Source organism: Carassius carassius, chromosome 17 (genome assembly GCF_963082965.1).
Source record: "Carassius carassius chromosome 17, fCarCar2.1, whole genome shotgun sequence".
Classification (NCBI taxonomy): domain Eukaryota; kingdom Metazoa; phylum Chordata; class Actinopteri; order Cypriniformes; family Cyprinidae; genus Carassius; species Carassius carassius.
Genome location: NC_081771.1, coordinates 28884534 through 28894507, shown reverse-complemented (window position 1 = coordinate 28894507; position 9974 = coordinate 28884534). Strand labels below are relative to the sequence as shown.

The 9974-nt window shown below is 39.1% G+C and overlaps 2 protein-coding genes across 2 annotated transcripts in view; both read right to left on the bottom strand.

Annotated features, from left to right (window-relative positions):
* Window positions 1-26: 26 nt before the first annotated feature.
* On the bottom strand, window positions 27-6619 carry LOC132160617 (claudin-10-like). Its single transcript, XM_059570258.1, has 5 exons — window positions 6388-6619; window positions 5622-5783; window positions 5450-5531; window positions 590-697; window positions 27-301 (listed from the first exon to the last, which is right to left on the bottom strand). The coding sequence occupies exons 1-5, from the start codon at window positions 6617-6619 to the stop codon at window positions 82-84; spliced, it is 804 nt and encodes a 267-aa protein (XP_059426241.1). The 3' UTR covers window positions 27-81.
* Window positions 6620-8918: 2299 nt separating this feature from the next.
* cldn10e (claudin 10e) overlaps window positions 8919-9974 on the bottom strand; it is a 3670-nt gene continuing 2614 nt past the window's right edge. The window contains exons 4-5 of the mRNA XM_059570116.1: window positions 9706-9819; window positions 8919-9264 (exon numbers count right to left, since the gene is read on the bottom strand). Of these exons, the coding sequence (XP_059426099.1) occupies window positions 8919-9264; window positions 9706-9819 (460 nt within the window). The remainder of the gene's footprint in view (window positions 9265-9705; window positions 9820-9974) is intronic.

The window sequence follows — 9974 nt, the reverse complement described above, 5'->3', positions numbered from 1 at the left end:
CAATCAAACAAGTGCTGTGACAAGCATCCTGGAGACAACAAGCATTGAAATTGTTTGTAAATTAGGTCTTTAAACATTTGGTTACACGGATGAGTCTACAAGGGGCCTGACAGTTCCTGGAAACTGGCTTTCTTGTGTTCCTCTCCTCCCTTTACTCTGTCTATTTTCCCTGTTGACACTGTCTGATTGGTGTGAAGGAGGGATGATGACTGTTGTGGGTCTGGACGAGCCCGGCAGCATGTGCATCCGTCTGGTGCGTGCTGTCATGTAGGTTGGGGGTCTTCTGAGTTTCTGGGTAAACCTGAGGAAATAAAAAAATATTGAAAAATTCAGCATTCAGCAAGGATAGACTACATTGTTAATGTCATAATCATAATTTCTATGATGTATGATTTTACGAAAGACATTTTCATTTTAAACAAATGCTGTTTATATATATATATATATATATATATATGTGTGTGTGTGTATATATATATATATATATATATTCATCAAAGAATACTTTTAAAATGTTTCAGTTTCCACAAAAAAAGTAACAGTAAGCAGCTGTTCAATATTGATAATAATACAGTGCAATAGGCCAGACCTTCGTGGGAATGACTCTCTCGCAGAGAAATAGCACATGACTGCACTCCCACATATAACCAGACACGAACCTCCCCAGCCGATGAAGAGAGCTGCACCGAGTTCAAACCTGAGGAAAAAGTAAAAAAAACATGTGAAAATACATTCTCTTTACCCAGTTAATCTTCAAGTAGGCCATTCAGTGTACATTATCTCATGAAATAGTAAAGTCTCCAAGGCAATATCAAAACTCTTGCCGCCAGAAGATTTTTCTCCCAGGGGTTAATGGTTTGACTTATTGGATACATTTTATTTGACTGAAATGCTTGTACAGAAATATTTTATATTCTACTAGGGATAAAACTGCATTAGAAGTGCAGGAAGGCCACTAGTAAGGAGCCTTATCTGAGCTGTGTTTATGATCACTACCATATAGTCGTTCCCTTTCAAGGGAACTTCGAACTGCGTCCTCTAGGGGTCGCTAAGGGGAACACCCCGTCGTGACCCATGTCTGAAGCATACATTGAAAAAACACCAACGAGTTGGCCGGCGACAGCCTCTGACGTCACTACTGGCACAACTATACACAGGCACCGGGAGAACACGTCATGTGTGCATCCGTGTCTGCGCTATTTGACACCCGATGACACACACGTTCTTTGCGTTATTTGTTTGGGTGAAGAGCACGCACGTGATGTCTTTGAGGAGGCAATCTGCTTGCATTGTGAGTGTTTTCTATGAAAAAACTCGCTCTCGTTCGTCTCTTTCCGAGGAAAAAAAGGCAGCCATCTGCTTCTCGCGGTTCAGGACCCACCGCTGCTGAGGCATGGAGGAGAATGAGCTTGTGAGAATTACAGGTGAATCTGTCTGAATGGTTTAGACAGGGACTTTCCCTTTTGCGCTCGTAATGGCGGTGGACGAGAGAGAGCCTCGGGAGGATGATGTTATATCTTTAACACTATCTGATACTGAGGTTAGTGCTCTGCTGGGTTTTTACCCAGGAAAAGCAGCAGATATTTGAGGATGGTGAAGAAGCTAAGCCTTCTCAATTCTCCTGCCCTGCGTATCTAGAGCTGTTGGAGGTTATGGATCACGCCACGGCAAAGCTGGACTTGCCATGAAAGTGCGCTAACAAGGTGACGCCGTGAGGCCACCTCGATGAGCATTATCTTTCTGATCATAGCCCTCCAGCTCAGGTGAACCTTCCATTTCTGCCTGATCTCCATACAGAGATCGAAAAGAAATGATAGAGGGCGTTTTCTTCTCGCATCCATCGGTTTCGGCATAAGAGTTGTGCCGAGATCGAAGCAATGAGCGAAAACGGCTATGAGAGGATGCCCCCTGTAGAAAGAGCTTTCTTTCTGTGGGGGAAACATCCTCTATTAATCTCCCTCCTTGCCATCTAAGCCCCTTCAAGAAATATATCTGGCTTAAATGGCAAGGCATATGCAGCAGCAGATCAGGCTGTGGCTTTATTACGATGGTGGTGCTTCAAGCATATCAGAATGATCTGCTTAGAGACCTGGATAGAGGCGAGGGCCTTTTTCCTGATAAGGGAGCTGAGCTGCGCCAAACCACGGTTCTCTCTCCATGCTACCAAGCAGGCTGCCTCCACCATGGGCAGGAATATGGGGCCCATGGTGGTAGTGGAGAGACATCTGTGGATGAACCTTGCAGACATCCGGAAGAAAGAAAAGGCTTTCTTCTCGATGCTCAGGTTTCGTCTTATGAACCTTTCGGTATTTCCGTTGACACGGTGATCGAGATGTTCAGGGAAAAGAAGGCGCGCTCCACTGCTTTCAGATCCTTCGTTTCACGAAGGTCCAGGTCTGAGCCCAAACAACATAGGGGTCCTTGCCTGTCTCGATCTGAGGATCAAAGACGGGCACAGAAGGCTAGTGTTGCGACTCACGCTCCTCCCCCACCCGCGGGCATGGGTGAGAGGAATCGTGGGTCACTAAGAGGTAAGCAGAACCTAAGGGATGTGATCCAGACGAGGCAGCGTTCTCGTCTGAGGCGAAACCGAGGTATCTACTCGTTCCCTGTAGGGATTTTTAACTTCTGCTTTTATTCTCCCCTTCCTAATTCCCCTGTAACCACCAGCTCTCCACCTGATTGAGGTTAGGTGGAAACCTCACGCATAACAGTCTCCTATGCTAGACCTATAATGTTTTTGGCTGGTTCAATGTTCATGGCAACCACCTTACTGATGGTCCGGACTAAAAGGAGGCACCCCTTGAGAAAGTGAAAAGTGAAAGTGAAGTGACATTCAGCCAAGTATGGTGACCCATACTCAGAATTTGTGCTCTGCATTTAACCCATCTGAAATGCACACACACAGAGCAGTGAACACACACACACACACTGTGAGCACACACCCAGAGCAGTGGGCAGCCATTTATGCTGCGGCGCCCAGGGAGCAGTTGGGGGTTCGATGCCTTGCTCAAGGGCACCTAAACCGTGGTATTGAAGGTGGAGAGAGAACTGTACATGCACTCCCCCCACCCACAATTCCTGCCGGCCCGGGACTCGAACTCACAACCTTTCGATTGGGAGTCCAACTCTCTAACCATTAGGCCACGACTTCCTTGAGTGGTTCGTTCCGGTACGGGAGCCTCCTTGATCATCAGGCCTGGCACAGCACTGCAGGGAATTTCATGGATGTCTGGCCAGGTCACCCTGAGGGGTCTCCTGGCTGCTTAGTTGTGCTGCTTAGTTGTGCTGCACACATGCTAAGCTCTGTGTACTTTCTGAAAACCACATGGTCGTTAGTGTACATGTGAACACTTTGCACACTTTCTAAGTTTGCACACAAGACTCTGTGCAATTTCTGAAATCCTGAACAGTTAGGGTTATGCGCTCTGCCTCGTTTCCTTTCTTGAGATGATCAGACCTTGGTTCCTTGGGCTCCATTTAGCCATTGTGTATTTGTTTACACACTTAAAGCATTGCGTCCCTCAACATGAGGGGCTATTTGGGCAATTCTTGTGGTAGTTTAGCAGTGCTCCCCTTTCCCAAGAAGGGTTGCCTATGAGTGCGCTACTCTGAATTTGGAGTTCTCCTCTCATATGAGACTGAGTTCTCTTTTATTCCCCCAGAGCACTCCAACTTTATTTCCACAGATTGAGTTGATGACTCTCAAACACACTGTTTTGAGATGCACCATTCCATCTATGAGCTGCTCTATCAGAGTGCCATGAGAGGCCCTCTTTAAGAACAGTATTTGAAAATCCAGGCTATGGTAAGTGTGCACGCTAGTATTCTGCATTCTTTCTAAAATCCTATATGGTGAGGGCTTTGGGCAGTTGCTTCGTACCCTTTCTTGAGTTGGTAAAAGCCCCGTTCATCTTGGGTGCCTCTCCACCTATGTATCCTCGGATACCTATCTAAACAGTGTGTTGCTACTAGAGATCTGTTGAGACAACTCCTTTAGCAAGCTTATGCGAAAGCAAGCGGTAGCCCCTGTGTGACAGGCAAAAATTAGTGTAAAGTGCTAGGTTCTTAGCCGTATCCCTTTAAAGGAATCTTTCCTTAATATCTTAATATTTAAGAATACAGCGTACTTTAATGCACATTATTTTCCATTCTATATTTAATTCTACAGTATACATCTTTTTTTATCTATTTTGATCTTATTTTTATTGTTTACTTTGATTTCATTCTTTTTTTAGCTATATTTATGTATATTTTGTATTTTTTGTGTGTGTGTTGTATTCTTTAATAATTGCACTGTCCATGGAGGGGACCTGACTCACATTTCACTGCTGCTTATATATGCTCTATATTATTGTGTATGTGACGAATAAAAATCTTGAATCTTGAACCCTGATTCCAAGCCTTCAGCTCTGCCACGGGCCGAGGCCCTAACAATTAAGTTGGGTATGTAGCCTAGGCCTTTGGCTGTAAGGGGTACTCTCACAGACAGCCGTCTAAACATCCCAAGGGAAACTCCCATGGAAATGGTAGAGTTGGTACTTAGTGTTTGCAATGATTCTGGCCTGAACTCCCCTCAGCATGGTGGCGTGGGTATACTGTTCCCCATAGCAACCCATAGAGGACGCAGTTCGAAGTTCCCTTGAAAGGGAACGTCTCAGGTTTACGAATGTAACCATGGTTCCCTGAGTACGAGACACTGCGTCCTCTAGCTTCCTGCCGTGCTTCGGACGCAAGCTTCAGACAAAGAAGGGAATGATGTGTTCTCCCGGTGCCTGTTTATAGTGGCGCCGGTAGTGACGTCAGAGGCTGTCGCCGGCCAACTCGTTGGTGTTTTTTTAATGTATGCTTCAGACACAGGTCATGACGAGGTGTTCCCCATGGCGACCCCCAGAGAACGCAGTGTCTCGTTCCCTACTCAGGGAACCATGGTTACATTCGTAAAACTGAGACGTTTTCAATTTGCCTCTTTTGATTGGCTATTTGGGCTAGTTTTGTCACGCAGACCTGGCAACCTACTGGCTAAGCCAGAATGTGTTTAGTCTGTGAGGCACTTCTAACAATCATGGGACAAGAAACTCGGTGACAAAAGTGTAAACCAAAATTGGACTTACCAAAATAAGCAGAGATAGATAATTTGGGAAACCATGGGTAAACACTAGCGGTGCATTTACAAGATGGGGGAATTTTTTTAATTTAGAGACTATGATTTTGCAGAGTTTCTTCAGGACAGGTAAGATAAACTTGTTTTCTCATTGTCAGCTGTTTGCTGTCGAGCCCCAGATAAAATAGTAACATACTGTAAGTATAAGAATAATCTTAAGGGGCCTTTAGGTGACACTATTAACACAAAAACTGCATACCTCACTTTTAAGCACTTTCATTTATTATTATTACTGGAAATAATTATAAATGCATGACTATTTTAAAATATATCATAATTACATACTTCTGTCCCAAGAAATATGGATCCACAAATTCTGAACGCACTTTATCTCCCCACCAGGAGTACACTATCATAGCACAAAAACCTGCCAAACAGACACAGCAACACATCAGTTTATGATAGCTTACTCAATTTATGCGTTATGAAAAACATGTTAATGAAGAAAGGTTTGTACCAGATGCCATGTACGACAATGATGCTGCAAATGTAACTCTGGCGTTGGCGAACTCAGAACCTCCGATTTTGGTACATTTCATCCCAATAAGAGCAAGAACAGCCCCCCAGAAGCCAAAGATCACAGAGACGACAGCCAGGGCCCTGGATACATGGAGGAAAACTAACAACCAGAGAGAGAGAGAGAGAGAGAGAGAGAGACATGAATATGGAAGTCCATTTCCACCACAAAAAAAAAAAATTATATATATATATGTACAGTATATTTATCTTGTGTCAGAAACCAGCTTCCACAATCTTTAATTAAATATTATATGCATAACCTAGGCTGCATTAGTTTGAATTAATTAAAAATACAGTAAACCAGTGATATTGTGAAATATTATTCTAATTTTAAATAATTTTTTTCTTTTAGTATATTTTCTTTTATTCCCTTGATGGCAAAGATGAACTTTAAGGATTTAAAACAGTCGTGCTGCTCAGTATTTTTATGGAAACCTTGATACTTCTTTTTTAGAATTTTAGAATATAGAATTTTTTAGAAGTTTTCATTTCAAATGAAAGTGTTATTGTAGATTTAGATATTCAAAACAAAAACAAATTTTAAAAAGCAAATGTAAAGTTTCACTTAAAATGTGTTTTGCCTTACACTAAACATATTTATAGAATAATGTATTCTCTTTCTTCTAAGAACTGTGAGCCTTTCATTTCATTTCCCCCCCACCAAATAACTCCACAGCGTCTCAGTTTGGACAGTGATTCCTTACCAGGCAGGTCCATCATGGAGGGGTAGTATTTACAGTCAGATACTCCTGTGGTGTCTGAGACACAGTCCATCCAGAGGTTAGAATAGTAATTACCGGTGGTCAGAACCACAGAGCTGACCTCTGAGAAGGTCCAGTACTCGGTGGCCAAAGTGGAACAGATCAAAATCCAGCCACTTAAACATGACAAAAAGCAGCCGATCTCCACGTACATCACCACTGTTTGCTGCTTCATGCTGCCAGATTCATACGACTGATGAACAGAACACAAGTTGAAAGATCTATGGAAAGAGAGTTCCTGAACTGCTGTGAGGTTTCAAGCCAACATGGAATACAATTACATGGTGGTGTGTGTCCTTAGAGGACAGTTTCCTCCCGTCTTTGTATCTGCATCCTCAGTGCTTTCTTCAGCTCACTGCAGCTTCAAACTGGTAAAACTACATGGTTTTACCTCATAAGCAGTTTCACATTCAGTGAGATTTGTCCGATCTCTGAATCTGACAGCCAGGGTCACCAGGTCAAGTCTCTGAAAAGACCCTTTTCCAGGACATCAATGACCAGCTAAAAGTGCATTCAGTAAGTCATGGATCAAAATAAAACAATATGTGAAAAGATGGGAAGTTATCACCTATTTAATCAGCTTTCAGACAGAAATATTAAGTCTCGACAGTTCAGAAAAAGTTAAAGATTTACGGTTTCATTCATGGCCAGAAAAACATACAGAACTAATAGCGCAGGACTTGTGCTTGTGTTGTCTCTGAAAGAACATCGACTGACTATTGGATATAATATTGTCATATGGCTATGTTCTTAATAAATCTGATTAAATTTATCTGTTATATAAGGTGTAAGTAATACGTGATGTTTGCAGTAGAGTGGCACGAACAGTGAAACTCATTCTGTTTATGTATAAACAATATTCAGCAACGTTTGAAATAATTGCAGAAATGGAGATAAAGCTAGTGAAACTGCATTAATCCAGTGTTCATGTGGTATCATTTATAGTTTTGATATTTAGAAATTTTATTTATACACTTTGAGTTGTAATTTTGTAATGAACTATTGTCATTTTATAAATTTTATAAATATTACTAGCTTGGTTTAATTAATTTTTGGTTCAGTTTTTAATTTTAGTACTTATTTCTGTTATAGTTGCCAAGGCAGCTTTTCTATTTTTTGTTTACTTTTTCATCTAATAAGTATATTTCATTTTATTTCAGCTTTACTTCAATTAACAAGAATGTTTTAATAGTTTTAGTTTTCGATTTAGTTAACAATAATAATAATAACCCTATTACTCAAATTAAAAATGGACAGAGGTTGCCAAGAACTTTAGCTTTAATGATTAGACCCCTTAACAGAAGCTTTAATTAGACCCCTACTTGCATTGCAGACTAACATTCAATGTATTTTATTTAATTTATTTAAATTTAATAACAATAATTATTTCTATATAAATATATATATATATATATATATATATATATATATATATATATTTCATATATATTTTTCATTTTGGTTTTATGTTTTATTTTTACTTTGATGAAAGGTTTTGATCCACTTCAAATGTTGACTATCATATATATAGTAGTTCAAGAAAATAATAATATGATAATATTGATAAAAATATATATGATAATAATAATAATAATGATAGGTAAAAATTGATGAATGTAAATCGCGACTGTAAATCGCTTTGGATAAAAGCACCTGCTAAATGCATAAATGTATTTTATTTATTTTTTTTAAATTTAATAACAATAATTTTATATATATATATATATATATATATATATATATAATTAAAAAATAATTCACATCTCTGCTTGTTACAGGTTTGAAAGGTGTTTAATTGTGTTTTGTTAAATGTATACAAGAAATTATTACTTAATTTAATTTAATATAATCTATAATTTAATATTCTGTTAGGTCCCTAAAAAGTTGGAAAATAGAAAAAGTTAAAATAGTTTATATTAGAAAGTATGATTTATATATGTATATATAAGTAACAACATTTTCAAATAACATTTCAGAAACCATGAAAGTTTAGCTATTAATGTAATTATGTGACAGATCCATATAGATTTGCAATCCACACAAAAGTGTAGTGTTATATTTAAAATGTCTTTAGGAAATTTAAAAAAATGTCACTGTCATCCTGCATTGTTTTATTTCATCAATTTCAATGAACAAAAATAGATCTGACAAAGCACAGACTGTTGTTCTACATTTCACATTTCAGTAATCCATAGGCAGTAAAGCTCTTAATAACTAATATGCAATATTTCTCAAAGAACTGATCCATCAAGAAATGATCTCATTAAAAAAAATTCAGTTCATTTTACAAAAATCCCTGCATATGATCTGGTGAGTTCATCGGGCATATAGTAACACTGTTCAGTTGTGCAGTATAGCATTGTTTTGTTATGAGTGATTTTTAGACATCTGCACTGAACATCTTAGTTTTGTGTAACTGTGGTTGGAATTCTTTTCCAGATCATAACCAGATTCAATAATCCAAGCTCAGAGTTTCAGAGGTAGGAGTTCTTGATGAAGTGATGTGTAGTGCCTCTAGATGGAGAGGATGCTTCCTTGTGGTTTAAATGTGATCTGCTGATTCTTGAGGACCGTGTGGAGCTCACTGATCGCGACACATCTGATTTGATAGAGCGTCTGGTTCTCGGGGGACGTCTAGTTCTTGAGATATGTGGGCTCTTTGATAGCACATTTGACAGAGCTGTTGTTTCAGACTTCGAGGAGAGCTCAGATATGGCTGATACGCTGGATTTTGTGGAGAGTTCAGATATGATGGAAACATTCGTGTGAGAGGAACGCAAGGCATTGCTCTCCACGACAGGAACGCTGAGAACTGGTGCACTGAGGAGAAACATTTTATCAAGTATATATTAAATGGTATATTTATGGAATATATTCATACATTTGTGTGCATAATCAATGTACTAAAATTTTCACAAATAAATCATGATTCAGCAAATTTATTGCATTTTGGCTGTTCATTTACACATCAACTTTTGAAAATGGGTTCCAAAGTGCAAGATTAAGATTTCATGCATACTTAAAATATAATGCACAAGTCCAATGGACTTTTATGATACTTATAAGGTGTTGTTCTGTGCTTTTGAATATTGGGCTTGTTGTTGAGTGTGATAGAGCTGTGTGAAGTTTCTTCAAAACTTTTCTTTTGGGTTTAATAAAAAAAAATGCAGTGCCAGTGTGAAAGAGCAAACTGTATTTGGCTAACTCAACTATAAATTGCTGTACCAGGAGGTTTGCACGACTCTGACGTTGCACTTTTACCTGCTGTATGTCTGAGACCAGATCTTGCAGACTGAAACTAGGAAGAAAATCCCTCCAGTGATCTGAAAAGCACATCCTGACCATCCAAGGAACAAGGGAGTTCCCAAGTCAAATCTGAAACATTGATGTATTTTTCAATGTTAGTCAATAAATAATTAAATATGAGATATATTACAGATACAATATTTGAAATATTGAAAACATTGTTTTATTTGCACAATTAGTTTTATGGATTCTTTCTATGGTCTACCAAGATCTAAAATGTACAA

Coding starts and splice junctions, on each gene's coding strand:
- LOC132160617 (XM_059570258.1), bottom strand. CDS start 6,619: ATGAAGCAGCAAACAGTGGTGATGTACGTGGAGATCGGCTGCTTTTTG. Junction 5,532..5,621: donor ATTGTCGTACATGGCATCTG/GTACAAACCTTT, acceptor TCTGTTTGGCAG/GTTTTTGTGCTATGATAGTG. Junction 698..5,449: donor CCATATTTCTTGGGACAGAA/GTATGTAATTAT, acceptor CTTTTTCCTCAG/GTTTGAACTCGGTGCAGCTC.